This window comes from Pteropus medius, unplaced genomic scaffold (genome assembly GCF_902729225.1).
Source record: "Pteropus medius unplaced genomic scaffold, Ma_sr-lr_union100, whole genome shotgun sequence".
Classification (NCBI taxonomy): Eukaryota; Metazoa; Chordata; class Mammalia; order Chiroptera; family Pteropodidae; genus Pteropus; species Pteropus medius.
Window position 1 is genome coordinate 1,578,036 of NW_024342475.1, and position 15,935 is coordinate 1,593,970.

Consider the following 15,935-nt stretch of genomic DNA (forward strand, 5'->3'; position numbering starts at 1 on the left):
TGAAAAAAAACAACAAAAAACCCCACCTAAACAGAATAAACAGAAACACCCCCACCCAAATTGCCTGAAAATCAAGGTCGCAGTTGACCAAAGGATTCTAAAGAAACACATGTGGCTGAGGGTGGAGACCCCAGTGCCTGAACAAGTACCCAGAGCGGAAGGAAAAACAACCCAGAAGTTCAAACCCACAGTCCCTGCCCACCGGCCCCCCACGCTGTCAAGAGCGAGGCAAAGGGCTTCACAGCTTTTTTGGGGGGGAGGGGGAGGAGTGATACAATAGCTTAAATAATGGGAGGAGGGAAATTTTTATCCTTCAACTTGTTTCTTTCTCTTCCCCTTTGGGGGAAGTGGAGAGACTGGTAGCTTGAGGTTCAGGAGAAAGAGTGATTTTTATTGTCTTAATGGGGAAAACATCTAGCTATGGCAGGCGGGCTGCCACGAAACGTGCCCAGTTTGTTCTGCGATCGGATGGCCCCCGATTCCTAGACAGAAGGTAAGCCCTGGTGTGGCAGGTTCGGAGAGGTACCAGCCTTAGGTGCTGCAGCCTCTTGGTAGGACATGGCTCCAGAGACAGAGAGCTGGGGGGAGGAGCAGAAGGGGACCAGGATGGGGGAACCCTTAAGTAGTACCAAAATTAGCTGCCGTCTGCTCCCTGCTGGCAGGTTCCTGGGGTGTAGTGGCAGGGAGGGTGCTGGGGCTGAGTGGAGAAGAAAGTTGAGATGCTGATAAAAAACACCCTCCTTGAGGGTCCCCGGCCCTGGGTCGGAAGAATAGAAAATAGGGATCAATCGGAGTGCTTTCTTGGGTCGTCCCCTGGAACCCCACCTCAGTTCTGGAGGGGGATCGATGCTGCCTGGACTAGGGGTGCAGGCTGGCGACCCAGTCCTGGCCCTCGGCTCCCAGGGGAGGGGGGTGGGGAGTGGGGCAGGGTTTTCCCCCAGCCCGCCTCCCGGCTTCACCTCCCCTCCTCCCGGCCGGCCCGGCCCCCGCCCCCGCCGGCCCGTGGCACGGCAGCACCCAGTTGTTGTCGTGCAGCCCCAGGCGGCAGCCGGGCGTCTCGCGATCGGCTCGGCGGCAGCACATCCAGTAAGAACGTCCGTAAGGCAGGTCGTGGTGGTAGGGCTTGGGATGCCAGCGGCAGAGCGACACGTCGCCCTTCTCGTATCTCTTGCGGCACTGCTTGCAAGGGTCATCACGGTAGAGTGGGTCGCGGCTCCAACGCGAGTCTGTGGCCCGCACACCGAACGCCTCGATGATGCCCTTGAAGTGGTGGCAGGTGCACTTGAGGGCTGCCAGGGCCCGCGTGGGCAGGAAGCTGAAGATCTTGACCAGCACGTGCTCGGGCAGCAGCAGCATGTACTGTCGTGGCTCCAGCAGCCTCTGGATCTTGAAGCGTATCTCCAGGAAGTCGTGCGACACGTGCCGGTACAGGCGACACAGAGAGGTGTCCGCCGTGCCCTCAGCGTCATCCGGGCCGGGCGCGGTGGCCGGTGAGTCGGCCGGGGGTGGCTCGGGGGGCCCGTCCGGCCCACGGGACTGGAGGAAGAAGAGCTGGCCGGGTGGGGGAGGCTCCTCGGGGCTGACCGTCAGGCACACCGTCTCCTCCTTCACGTTCTTGGTGCCATCCTTGCCAAAAAAGATGCACTCGTCCACCACACCCGTCACCACCACGTCCACGTGGAAGCCAGATGCTCCGCAGTCCCGGGCAGGGGGTGGGGGCGGGGCCGGGGGCGTGTCCTCGGGCCTGGCAGGGGCTGGGGTCTCGCCCTCGCTGGCTTCGTCCGCCCTGGCCAGAAGGAACTCCACGTTGCTGGGGAGGGCGTCCCGAGAGGGGCTGATGAGCTGGTACAGGTCGCAGGTGATCTTGTCCTTGGCTCGGGTCCCGGGCCCCGGGCTGCCAGGGTAGGCACAGCCGGGCCGGCCCCCACTCCCGTTGGGCAAGCTGCCGTCCGGTGCCCGGGGCTCTCGGCCATTGGAGATACGGAAGGCGATGCGCACCTCCCCGGGACCTGGCCCAGGCCGCTCCTCCTTGCGGAGACCCTTGGCCGGAGGGTTGTCCCGCTGGGCCTCGAAGTGGGCCACCGCCTCAGCTACACGGCTGCAGTCCCCTCCGCCAGACCGCCGTTCCGACCCCAGGCCCTTGGCAGGCCCACCCTGCTCTGCCGACACGAAGACCACGGGTGCCGGGGCGCCAGGGCGCGGGTAGTTCTGCAGCGCCAGCGCGGCCCGCTGTTCCACCAAGGCCACCATCTCGGCCACAGAGAGCAGGTCCACATCCTCACCGGCTGAGGCTGGGGTCCCCTCAGAAGCTGGGGGCCCCTCTCGGCCCCCTGGGTCAGGTGGAGCTTTAGTAGGCTCAAGACAGCGCCTCCTCCGCTTGGCCTTGGAGCTGTCACTACCCCAGTGCCCCTTGACCTTCATGGAGCTGGCCCGGCTGCCGCCACCACACTGGTGGGCCACAAAGAAGGCCACCTTCTCCTTTGTATTCCCGGGCTTGATAACATACCAGGTGTCCAGCAGGACTCGACCCTCGTCACCAGCAGCTGCGGCTGAGAGGAGCGGGGCGGGCTGGGGGGCAGGGGCCTCCGTGGCCAAGGTGGGTGGCGTGTTCTCTGAATGCGCAGGCCCGTGGTCTGGCTCGGCCCCACCGCCTGGCTCGGGGCAGGCCGGCGGCTTGAGGGCTGCAGAAGGCGGGCGTGGCTGATTCTGTGAGTAGGTACCAAAGGGACGGGGGCACCACAGCTGGAAGGGCAGGAGACTGCCGCGGTCCATTCTGGGGAACCGTAGACAGGCAGGGGCTCACTGCATCTTAGGATCTGGATGGTGGTAAGGGACTCCACAGGCCACCTGGAGACAGGGAAGAGTAGGTTGGGGAGCTGGGGGAGCCTGCCCTCTACACCACCCTGACCTCAACCTCTCCTGATGGGACGGACCAAGTTAGATCACCAAGAACTCCATTCCTGCCCCACTGCACAGGTGAGCAAATGGCAGGTTGCAGAGGGGATGGGACCTATGCTTTTAACGCCTAGAGCCTGATCGGAGCTGGCAGCTTGCTCTAGCCCTAGAGATCACACTTCACTGCCTGACCGCCTTCACTCCCGGTCCAGAGGCCTCCTGATGCCATAACCCTTAAACTTCAGTGAGAATACCAACTGACAGCTCCTCCTTTTTCTATTTGCTCCTCCCGTAGCCAGTTCTTGAAAAGACAAGAATTCCCAGCCCTGCCCACAGCTACGGCTGCTTGAGCCCACGGAGGAAGGAACGAGGTGGGCTGGGTGGGGGAAGAAAAAAATCTGAGGTTGAGCCAGACAGGCCCTTAAGAAATCAGCTCTTCACTTTGTTTGGGTCATGGGACTCTTTGAGAACTTCTTGATGCTGTGTTATCTTCCTCCAGAAAAATGCAGGTAATTCCAGACTGTGCAGGTAATTCCCTTAAGCAGAGCCACAGATCCCCAGAATAAGAAGCCCTCCCCCCCAAGCTGCATATAGGTAAACTGAGGCTCAGAGTGGGAAAGGGTTACGTCGTGCAAACCCAGGCCCTCAAACTTGATTTCTGGACTTTTCAATTCAGAACTTTCTTAATAACGGTCATTCTATTTGACAACGACAACATGTGCATGAGCTGATCTGGGGGCAATTCTGTTGAGTCCAACACGACCACTTTCCACTGCAGGACACATCCCTCAAGTCTCAATCCTTCCCTCACCCTTCCCCCTCCAGACACCTGGAAACCGAAATCCCCTCCAAGTCTCAAACCTTCTCCATGCCTATAAACCAGGCAGGCAAACTATGGCCCATAGGCCAAATGTGGCCCACTGCCTAACTCTGCAAATAAAGTTTTATTGAAACATGCTCATTTGTTTATTGCTGCTTTCATGCTGCTACAGCAGAGTTGAGTGGTTGCAATAGAGAACATGTGACCTTGCACAGCCCTGTATGGAAAAAGTTTGCTAATCTCTGCATTATAGACTCTCTAAATACAGGCAATTCTCACAGACACCGCTAAAACCCATCACTTCATGGTCCTGTAGACACTATTCAAAATCCAGACAGCCTCCAAACACCTAGAGATAACAGTCACAAAGGGAGTCCTAATCCTAAAAATTCTTACCCCCATAATCCCTAATCCCATCTACCCTTCAAACACTTACAGCCTCTGCTGAAATTCTAGTTCTTTGCTTAAAACAAACAAAAAAAGAAACAAAAAGAAACCCCACCACCATATGGCCCCTAAAACTAATAGATGGCTAAGTTTACCAATTACCAATGCATCTAAATGTCCAGGAACAGATGCTAACACAGCAAAGACCATTTTCTGTAGATGCCATCCCTCTACGACTTGACCATCCCCTGAAATCCCCCAATCAGTTTCTACCCTTATCTCCAGAATATCAATGCCCCCCAAAGTATCAATCCTTCCAAATTTTACTTTAAACCTCCAAACCTATAAATATCTCCTCTGGTCTACAGCCATGCCACCCTTAAGCCCGATCCCATCTGATCCCGGACGCTAAGCAGGGTCGAGCCTGGTTAGTACTTGGATGGGAGACCTCCTAGGAAGACCAGGTGCTGTAGGTGGAAAAAATAAAAATAAGGGATTGTAAACTGACAAGGTCCTTGCAATCTGTGAGGTCAACCAAGGGTTGCCTTGCCAAATACGTACGTACATACATACATACATACATACCCCCTCTGGCACAGAAGGCCCCAATTTCAAAGAACCCCTCACAAACCCACACCTACCAAGAACTCCTACACAGCAATTTCCCAACCTCACAGATGCCCCCAAAGACTAGTTTCCTGAAATCCTATGCTCACCTCAAACTCTTCCTAAACCCTTGACATGTATTCCCTAATTCCACAGAAGTTCCCCACCAACCGCAAAAGAACTCACTAAAACATAAAAAGCTCCTTAATATATAAGGCTAATCCCAAACCATACATTTTTCAAAGCCATAAGAGCCCCCCAAATACTCCCAAAGAAGCCCTACGAATGTTATAATAACAGACACGCGCTTATTGTAGGCGCATTGCAGCTAATTACGTACTGTTCTAACAATTCTTGCTAATCTTCCCAGTCCCTAGGAAGCAGGCAGTGTATTTAGTCGCTGTGTCTGGATGAGGCACAGAGAGGCTAAGCCCCAAGGCTGGAGTCAGAGGTAAAAGTCGGGACAGGCGTAAGCCCAGGCATTCTGGTAGTCAGTCCTGGATTCTTCACTTTGCTTCTAAGTCTCCCTTTGAGCTCCCAAGTCATATACCCACCAAACATCCCAAACCTTAAAGGAGACCCCCTACAATACAACCAAACCCACTACATTACAAGAGAACCCAAACTCAAAACCCAAGACTCCCTCTAAGCTCAAGGGAACCCCAAGTATATCGCACACCCATGCACAAACACTTCCCAAGCCCCAAAATATCGGTTCAATGCAAATTAACCTCTCAAATATTGTAATCGCCCCCCGGAATCCGCCAACCCCCACTGACGACCCTTGAAACCTAGACACGCCCCCAAAGGGCCCTCACCCGCGAGCCCCGCCCCCTGCAACGGGGAGCAGACGGAGGCCCACACGCATGCGCAGGAGACGGAAGCCGGCCCGCCCCCTCGCTCTTAGTTTCCCTCCGCCCCTTTGTTGACAGACTCGCGCGTGACGCCCCCAGCCAATGAGCGGCTGCCGTTCGAGGCCGTGCCCATATAAGGAAGGCCTTGGCGAAAGGGCCCAACTTCGAAAGAGGGAGGAGTAGGCGAGAGGTGACGAAGGAGGTGTGCAAACAGCCGTCCTGTGTAAGAGAGCGTGGAGCAATTCCCAACTTCCTGCTAAACGGAGGAACAGAGCCGGGACAGAGGCCACCGCATTCGAGGAGAGGTTTATTACACGACGTTCCCTCTAAACTGGAGCCCTGATGGACGGTTGGCGATTTAAAGAGCCAAGCATCTCCAGGATAGAGACTCTGGGAAGGAAAGAAGCGAGCAGGAAGATCTGAGCGTGCCCAGCTTTGGTTGGGAACCCTGGGGCCCGAGATTTCCTGCGGGAGAAATGGGGCAGCGGGATCACCTCACCCTGAAAACCAAATGGCAGAACCTGCGACGGCTCCCGCGGCACTGAGTCTAAGCCTCTGGGCTTGGCATTCAAGGCTGACGCCATGGTGTCAAACGGACATCTCTCTCAGTTCAGTCTCTGGAGCCAGCCGCCCCAAATCTGACTCAGCCTTAATACAAGAAAAGATAATATCTAGCATATAATTTAATTAAATATTTAAAATTAACTTCTCTTTCCTTTGACTTTTAAAATGTGACTACCAGAAGATTTTAAATTACACATACGCCACTCACTATATTTCTACTGAACAGCCCTGGTCTAGATCCTTTCAATGCCAGGCTAATTCGGGAGACACCAAACCCAAAGGTGGCTCCACTGCTGGCCCCTGGCCAGAAGTCCCCTGTCCACCCCCACCCCCCCACCCAGCCTCGCCTGCTTCCAACCACCCCGCACATCACAGCCAGAAGGATCTTCTTAAAGCATAAACCTGACCCTGTCCAAAACCTGCCATGACTCCCCAGTGCCCTTGGGGAAAAGCCCAGGTACCTCGCCGGTTTGGCTTCATCCCTCCCTCTTCACTCCACACCCCCAGTGCACCCAGGTGGGCACCTGATCTGGCATAGAGAGTAGTTAGACTACTAGGCCCGTCTGATCCTCAGTAGGAGCTATTATCATCTCCATTGTATGGATGAAGAAAATGAAGCAGGAGAGGTTGCCTAACCAGCCCAAGGTCACACACAGCCTGTGTGACTTAGAGCAGGGATGCGAACCCTGGGAATCTGATCCCAGATCACTGAGCTCTATTGTTTCGCTACATATTCTGAGGTCTCTGCTCAGCCATGCCCTCCTCCAAGAAGCTAAGCCACCAAACTGGGTCAGGCTCCACCTCTGGGCTCCTTGCTTTCTATTCCTCGGAGCCACCTAGCTCTTCCCTTCCATATTCTTTGCATTTGCTGTTCCCCTTAACTAAAATGTCCCCCCACCACCCCAATCTCCACATGGTTCGACTCCTTGTTTTATTCTGGTCTTCGCTCAAATGTAACTTTAAAGGGGAGGCTTTCCCTGAGCCCTCTTCCTGGAAGCCACTCACCTGGAACAGTTCCCTTGTCCCAGCCCTGCCCACTCTGAGTCATCAGTGTCTAAGGATGGATCTGTCTCCTCTACTGGATCATAAACCCCCCAGGGGAGGGAGGAAGGGCCAGAACTCTCATGGTCATCATGGTGTCCCCATTAGCACTGCCCAGCATGGGACTGGATATATCAAATCTCTCTTCCCCGAGGCTCCAGGTCCTAAACTTCATGAGGCTTTGGCAGTGTAAACTCTGTTTCACACCCAGGTTCTGTCTGTGTCCTAGCCAGCGGGGTCACTGGGGCAGAATCTTCTAACTCCTCACACGCTGAGCCCAGAAAGAGGTTCTACATTAGGTCGGCTTTCAGAGAATGCTCCATGAAGATCCACATATTGTAAAACATCACAACGCAGATAGACTGCAAGTAAAAAGATGAAAAAAACAAAACAAAACAAAACTGACCAGGCAAATATGAACCAAGAGACAAGCTGAGTGATATTGCCACTTAAAAAAAAACAAAAAACAAAAAACTGGCAAAAGCAAAAGGTATTATTAGGGACAAAGAGAGTGACAAAACAAACTGATCCATTAAACAAAAAAGTTCTCAACAAGTGTCCTAATACTATGGCCTCAAAATATGTACAGCAAGAAAACAAGATGACAGAGAGAGTTTGGCACATTCACAACTGTAATGGGAAACCTTAACATATCTCTCCATAGAGATCGGTTGAAATGATAAAATTAGTAAGGACCCGAACCACATAATCAATACCCTTGATGGAATGCCCTCAACAATTAGAGAATCCACATTTCACATCCCTAGTCTGACATTCAGAGGTCCTCATGCACGCTGGCCCTGGGTTGGGCGCTGGGGACACAGAGATGACACTGAGCTCACCAGGAAGAGCTCATGGGAAAGGGGGCAGACATCCAAATAAACAGTCATGACCAACATGAATATATTAGAGAGAAAATGATCACAAGAGCAGTTAACACTTGAGCACTCACTGTGAGCCAGGCTTTGCTCTAAGTGCTCTATAAATATTAACTCGTTCAATTCTCACATCTCACTATTTTTAATCTGATGTCAAAGATTAGGAAATAGAGATATAAAACGGCTAAGTAATTGGCTTTGAACGCAGCTTGAGGCAGAGCTTTGAATCACACGAGCTTGGCTGCCTGCAGAGCACAAGTGCATGATCCACTAGCAGCCTCATTCACTGAGTGTACCGAGCCCTTTGCAAGGACATCTTATTCAGTCCTCAAGGCATTTGCGCTCTCTGTTCCCTCTGCCCAGAATTCTCTTCCCAGGTACCCACAGTCTTGCCCCCTCACTTCCACTGGGTTTTGCTCAGAAATCAACTGCACGAGACCTTCCTTGATTTCAAACTGCAGCCCCACCACAGACAGACACACTATTCCCTCTCCTTCTCGATTATTTTTCTCCTTAGCACACATTACCTTCGAATATACTGTAAACTTTGTTTATAAAGTTTATTGTCAGTCTCCCTTCACTAAAACGAAAGCTCCCCCAAGGCTGGTATTTTCGTCTAGTCTCGTCAGTGGTGTATCCCCAGATTTTAGAACAGCACCGAGCACTTGGCCACCCTACGGGTGGTCCCGGGGCAGCAGCCCCTGGGAGTATGTTAGAAAGGCGCTCTCAGGCTCCAGCCCACACCTGCTGAATCAGAACGTGATCTTCAGCAAGGTCTCCAGGGCAACTGCAGGCACATTTAAGTTTGAGAAGCAATGCCTTAGCACACGGTAGGTGTGCAACGCATATTTGTTTGAATGAATAAATGCCTCACACAGCCATGCTGTCTGCCTTTAGCACATTTGATACTGGGGACCTGTTAGAAAAAGCCGACTGATTTCAGCCAAGTCCACCTGTGGAAATCCTGCTCCCAGGACCGAAGCAGCATGCCACCTCTTCCAGGAGCTGTCCTGGTGGCCTCCTGAGGCCTCTTCTTGCAGCACTTGTCACCTGTCATTGCTGAATGACAATGACCTGGGTAAAGGCTTCTCATCCCTCCACCTGTGGTTTCTGGAAGGCTGGGACCCCTCCTCCTCCAAAGCACAGCTGCTCCAGCCTCCACACCTGGCTAACTGGGCTAGTTTAGCTCGCCCCGCTCCATCCTAGCCCGCGGGAGCTTTCCAATCACGAATGAGACCCTCCCACTCTCCTGCTTAAAACCCTTCCAAGAAGTGCAAGTTTGCAAAAAAAACAAAGACACGTCCATGAACCCTTTCTCAGAAAGCAACTAGAAGATTTGCTTCTATAAAATGAAGGAGTAAACCAAGAAAAAGGCAGGGATCAGATCAGGGAAATAAGATCTAGCTCAGAAGGGAGGCAAAAGGCATCCCCAGGTGAAGGTAAACAAAGTGCTAGGACAGCTGTGTGGCAGGTCTAGGGCGAACCTGTCTCCATAAAGGCACAAAGACCAGAGAAAGGTTGACAATTAACAAGATAAGCGTACAACTTAAGCCGTCTGAAACATCAACAACAACAAACCAAAGAAAGAAGGAAGGAAATGACAAAAAAAAAAACCAGACGTCCGATCCCCTATGCTGACTCAGGTGACACGCCTCCCCCCACCTTGGGGCGCCTCCATCCCAGGATTGAGGCTGTCTGGGTCATGTCCAGGGCAGGGCTGGGCACAGAGCAGGTGCTCAGGGAAGATGCTTGCCCACAGTCACAAAGGAATCGGTAGCAGGACACCAAGGCCCTGTTCCTGGTCCTGCTCCTTCTGTTCCACATCGCCCACCCTGCCACCATATGTCCACGATCCTCACCCATCCGTCCCCTTTTCTCGGCTTTTTGGCCTCAGGGTCTGCTGGTCTTTCTCCCTGGCAAATTTTTCTGACTAAAAGCTCCGTAATGGGAGGAATCATCTAAATCCAACTTGTCGGGATCTAGAGATCCAGGATGCAGATGGAATCTAGGCAGGGCCTGCCAGCACCCCAGCCCGCCCACTTCTGGGGATGTGACCTCAGGCAGTGTGCTCACCCTCCATGCTTCAGTTTCCCCCACTGTAAAATGCAGGTAACAGCATCCACCCACAGGCTGGTTGAACAGTCACTGAGATACAACCCAGGAGAGCGCTCAGTGCCAATTAGGCACCGAAGAAAGGCTCACTATTCAGATGCTGGGATTATTAAGAAAAAGTGAGGTTATTTAAGAGTTTGGAAATCACAGACCGGGCCAAAGCCTTCTTCCCTCTTTATTTCACGTACTGAAATTAAATTGATCCTAGTCCCTTACAGTAGCCAAATTATGGCCACTCCTTTGTTACGGTTCGGTATTGGGTCTCACTTATTAATTGAACAGATATTTATAGAGTAGCTACTCTGTGCAAGGCACTGTTCCAAGCACTGGGGATATGCAGGGCAAAGAAGAAAGAAATCCTTGTCCTCACGGGGCTGATATCCTAATGGGGGAGAGGGACAATAAATATCTAGTAAGTTTCAAGGTGGTGAGTGCTACGGGAAACAAACAGCAAGTAAGAGGGATCAGGAGCACATGGAAGGAGAGGTTATGATCTGAATGATGGGGTCAGGATGACATCACAGAGCAGGCGACGGGCCAAGCCTTTTATAGAAAACCTGTGCTTTTAGGAATAATACGGCTTTACCACAACTGCTAGAAATAACACCATTAAAAATGGTAAAAATATCATCTCGTCTGAGTAAGCTTCAGACAAGCAGAGGTTGAAAATACATTTGAGATTTTAAGAAAAGGCAAAATGACTTGGAAAGCAGACATATTTTCTAAGACAAATAAATAAAAGGGGAAAAAAAGCATCACATCACCCCGGGGTGCTCCGATGTGACATACGGGTACAAGGATGAGTGAGAGGTTGACAACTTTTCCCCAAACCAATATAATTTCAGATAATTCACTAAAAGCTAGTGAAAAATGGTTAAAAAAGCCATGAAAATGATGACGCGCAGGCAAAGCTGGCATGAGGGGCTGAAAATGAATCAGTGAGAGAAAAACCCCCAAACTGAAAATGAGCACAAACACTACCAGCATTGGGACAACAGTGAGTTCTCCAAGGGCGGGATGTCAGCCTGTAGCTGGTACAGGCACTGGCGCACAGTAGGTGCTCTACGGACACTGTGGACTACTCAAGGAATAAACCTGCATTTTCCAGAAGAGGAAACTGAGGTCCAAAAGGGTTAAGTGATCCGCCCAAAGTCACACACCTGGTAGGTGACTGAGCCAGGATTCAAATCTGGGTATTCTGGTTCTAGAGCACACGGCTCAATAAATTTTGCTTGAAATCAAACTCACTAAAAGAATTCGCACTTATCGAGGGCTTTATAAGCACTGGGCATTTTATATATGTTACCTCATCAACTCCTTACGAGAGCCTTATTGGTTGGAACGTGGCCCCATTTTACATGAGAAAACTGAGGCCGGGAGTGGGAATGCAACTTGGCCAAGGACACAGCGGCAGAGGTGGGGGTTCGAACCTGGGCCTGACGCCAGTGCTTTCCTATCAGAGTCAGAGAACTTTTGTGATACTCAGGAAGCCGCACAACAAATGAATCAAGATGAATTACAAAGTTGCGCATCTGCCCAGCAAGGCCCTACTGACCAAAAGGCCGCCCTTGGGAAAGTGGGGGGAGAAACGACAAGCAGTTGTTACAAATATTTCCTATTCACTGGAATACCTGGAGTTAGGCCAGGCTGGGCATTGGCAAGTGAATTATTTATATTTAGCTGGGGATGGGAATGGGAATGGGGACAGATTGAGTTTCTGAGCACCCCCTTGGAGAGCCATCCGTGCACTTGGGAGCCCAGGGGTTAGAAGCTGGGGAACTAGAAGAGTCGGGATAAGTAGAGCGACCTGGGAGAGAAAGGAATGGAGGCCACCTGGCTGATGTCTCACTCACCTCCCTCCGGTCTGCTTCCCATTCACGTTAAAAAACAACTTTCACGTACTGAGCACTTACTCCGAGCACTTTGCGTGCTTACCTTCGAGAACCTTCTAACCGTCCTAGGGTTACTCATCCCATTTTATAGTCGAGGAGAGGACGAAAGACTTGTTCAAGGTCACACAGCACGTAAATGGCAGAACTAAAATTCAAACTGAAGACTGCTTCAGTTCTGGAGTCTCTGTCCCACTCATAATTCTACTCATGACACTGTACTTCAGTACAAGGAGAAGAGACTAAATTATAGCGGTGAAAGCACAGATTCTGAGCCAAGATGCCTAAGTTGGAATCCTGAGTCTACCATTTAATGCGGGACAACCTTTGGAAAATTGCTTAACTTCTCTGTGCCTCTGCTTCCTTTCTACAGAATGGAGGTAATAACGGCATCTACACCTTAGGAGGGTTTTCAGAATTAAATGAGTTAATACGCACAACAGCTAAGAACAGGGCCAGGCACTTCCTAAACAGTGTTAGCCATAACGACTGCATGCTTCTGACCTGGGGTGTGCCCAGATCAGTGCCAGGTTTTGGGAAAACACCCCTGGGGCTGAACTGAAAAGGAGGGAATCTATTAGCACCTGTGACCTAGTCGCATTCCTGGGGTGGGGAACTTGCCACCAACAACTCTGAGACGGAAGGCTGATTGCCAGCCAGGGCAACAATCTTCCGGCGCCTCCCCTCCTCTTGGTGCCTTGCTATTCCCACAATACAGATAAGGGCACTGAGTTTCAGAGAGTGGAGACTTGCCCAGGTCACAAAGGAGTGGCGGAACAGGAGATCTGAACGCTGGACTGCCCGGACACATAAACCACTACTCTTTTCTAAACCCCACTGGAGAAATGAGCGTTCAAAAGGTTGTCTCTACGGGCCCTCTGGCCATGTTATCTTACAGTTCTGGGACTGTCCGGTTTATCAGGAGTCTCTGGCTGGACTAGGCAAAAACTATCACTACATCCCGGCCCCTAATCTCAAACTCCCCATCTCACCCGGTCCTGGACCCTAATCTACACACCACTCTACCATTGATTCCTCTCTCCCACCATCTCAACTTGCTCTCCTGTCCCCGGTCTGGTCCAGAGGCCCCAATTCACCGCATCCACAACTGGCCTCTCGCTCGAAGCCTCCAGACCCCTTCATTCATCTAGCCCTGACCCCCATGCCTTGCATATCCCCCAGGCTAAACCTCTTAAAATTGCCCCTTTCAGGGCCTCTGCCTGGACGCCTAGCCTTCACAGCTCGGAACCCCCCTTCCTCAGCTCCCCAATCACGATTTCCAGTGACTCCTCCCCACCTTGACCCGTCTGACCCTGTTCTTTTTCTATTTCCCTCGGCTCTCATTCTTCCCAACCCCTCCTGACGATTTCCTCGTCTAGCCCTTTTTATTTGCCTTTTCTCGCCACCCGGTCCCGAACCTCCGCCCCGGCTCTCAAGCGCCCCCGGCCCCCGCTCTGGGTTCTCACCATCTCCCTGCGCCGCAGCTCCTTCGGCTACGCGGGTTTCCCCCACTCGCTCCTCTCCAACCTCCCCTTCCGGGTTCCCGCCCCGAAGCCCGCTGGGAATTGGAGTCCAGGCAGCCACGGACTACACCTCCCAGAAGGCAGCACGGCCAAGCTTGGCGGTGGGGATGGAAGCAAACTGGGCGGGCTTTGGAAAAGGACGACTCAAACTCCCTGGAGGGAGACTGGGCGCTCGGCAGCGCAGGCGCAAAGAGCGCCCCCGCCTGGCGCGCTGGGAGATGGAGTCCAGCCTCCTCCATTTTGGCCGGGGGCCCTTGGAATGGGAGTTGAGAAAATTGCAAAGGAGCATTTGTGAGGGGTGGAGAGTTAGGAAAGAGCAAGTTTAACGTTTTATTTAAACTGATTAACACAATGATTAACAGTGACTTGTACTTTCTCACTTTCCCATCCATTCTCTGAGCAGAAGCTCCACGAGGACAGGCATCTTTGTGTATCTTGTTCAGGCACCCAGGACAGCGTAAATAAGTGCTGAGTAAATATCGCATGCTACATTTATGCCAGACACCCTGCGGACAACCTTAGTAAGAATCATTCCAAATTTACAAATTAAGACAAGTGATTAAGCCTCTTCTCCATGGCAACACAGCAAGAATGATTGGAACTGAAATATGTTGGACACCAGGGCCGCTGCTCTCCCCACGAGGTCTCTAGATCACCTTTTAAGCTATATTTTCCAGTCCATCCTCCTCACAGACCATGAGAACGAGCTTTTTAAAATGGAGAGTTTGCTGTCTCAAGGCGCATACATCTTTGTGAGGGGAACTGCCAAGGCACAATTCAGATGGCCTTCCTCTTTGAATCTTTAACCGCAACCCCTGCCTCGCTAGATTCTCATGGTCTGTGGGCCTTCCAGACTGCACTGGAAAGACTGTGGCTAAATTCCCAACTTCCAGCATGGTGCTTGGCACCGTGGCGGGAACTCGTGGGGACGTTAGCCATACGCTGAAGGAAAAAGGGACACCTGAGGGCCTGAAGGGAGACTGGCCAGATCTCTCTTCTGGAAGGTTGGCAGTTGGGAAGATCCCGCCTCCTCGTTAGTAACTAGCGGGCCCAGTAACCCGGGGAATCGTCCGAGGGCGTGGTCAAGTGGGCGTGGCCCGCCGAAAAGGCGGGCAGCTGAGCGAGCGCGGATTGGTTGGCACTTTGGCGCGCACCAGCAAGAGCTGTGTCAGGAGGCACGAGGCCGAGCTCGCGCTGTGCTAGAAGACAGAGCCCTTCCGCAGGCGCGCGTGCGCACGGCCACTTGCACCCTGCCCTTTCCCATTTCCAGTCTCGCTCCCAGCACACTTGGCGGGAACTGGTGGGGGCGTGGTCAGGCTTCGGGAGCGCACTCTTGCTCTTCTCCTCAGGCCTCACTCAGGAGCCTCACACCCAGGGGATTCGCGCCCACTCCACGCCCGGGTTGGGAACGTGGTGACCGAGCTTGGCCTGGAGTCCGCACGCGCCGCCATCCTCCTTGGACCGGCGGGAGACGCTGTGTGATCGAGCTCCCAAGTGTGGGACTGGCAAGAAACCAGAAGGGTGGCCTCACGCCATTTTGCACGTCTTGAGGCGGGTGCTGGAGGCCGAGGAAAATCGGGGTGGGGAACTGACCGACTCTACCGGCCAGAGGGGAGCCTGAGGTCCACTCAGAAGCGGCACTTTGTGGCCGTGGCCTCCCTCTGAGGGTCCCAGGGGGACAAAGGCGAGCGTACCCGGGGTGCAGGGTTGCGGGTGAGGCAGGACTGGGGCAGGAGAGCCGAGTCTGGGTTTGAGGCCTGGCCCAGGTTTTGGGATCTGGGCTCAAGTTTGAGATCCTGGAAGGCTCTGTTTGAATAGCATTGGGGACCTGGAAGCTCAAGGTAGGATATGGGGGGGTCTCAGGATTTGTGTCTGGATATAACTAGTTTTGGAATCTGAAGGTCTTGGGTTTCATGACTTGAAGCTTTCCCGTTGGATCCTTATTTGGGGATCTGAAAATCGTTGTTTTGAGTTCTGGAGTATCATTTCAGGGGCCCAGGGTCTGATTATAGTTTTAGGATCTAAAATCTCAATGCAGAATCTGAGGTCTGGAGTCAGTTTGGGACCTCAAGAATTAAGTTTTACAGCCTGGAGTCCAGGGGAGTATGGAGCTTCAATTTTAGAGTCGATGTCAGAGCGGGACTCATATATGAGATCTTCATTTTAAGGTTGGGGTCACGACTTGAGGGTCTGAAATGACAGTCTGGGGTTCTTCAAGTCTTTATTTTAGGATATGAGATCAACTGGGGAGCTGAGGTTTGCTTTAGAGGGGCCTAGATTTCTTACCTTAGGATTTGGGTTCTCAGTGCTAAGGTTTGTGGTCTGTGATCTCAATATTAGGATTGGGGTCATAATCGGGGATCGTA

General features: G+C 52.4%; 1 protein-coding gene and 1 pseudogene across 1 annotated transcript; one reads left to right on the plus strand and one right to left on the minus strand.

Moving 5' to 3' along the window:
* Positions 1-955: 955 nt before the first annotated feature.
* On the minus strand, positions 956-13,666 carry FBXO46 (F-box protein 46). The gene is given in 3 exon segments (XM_039866234.1): positions 956-991; positions 994-2,847; positions 13,513-13,666. Coding segments are annotated over 2 exon segments (1,815 nt in total). The 5' UTR covers positions 2,773-2,847; positions 13,513-13,666.
* Positions 4,463-4,578, plus strand: LOC120605418 (uncharacterized; annotated as a pseudogene).
* Positions 13,667-15,935: the final 2,269 nt, after the last annotated feature.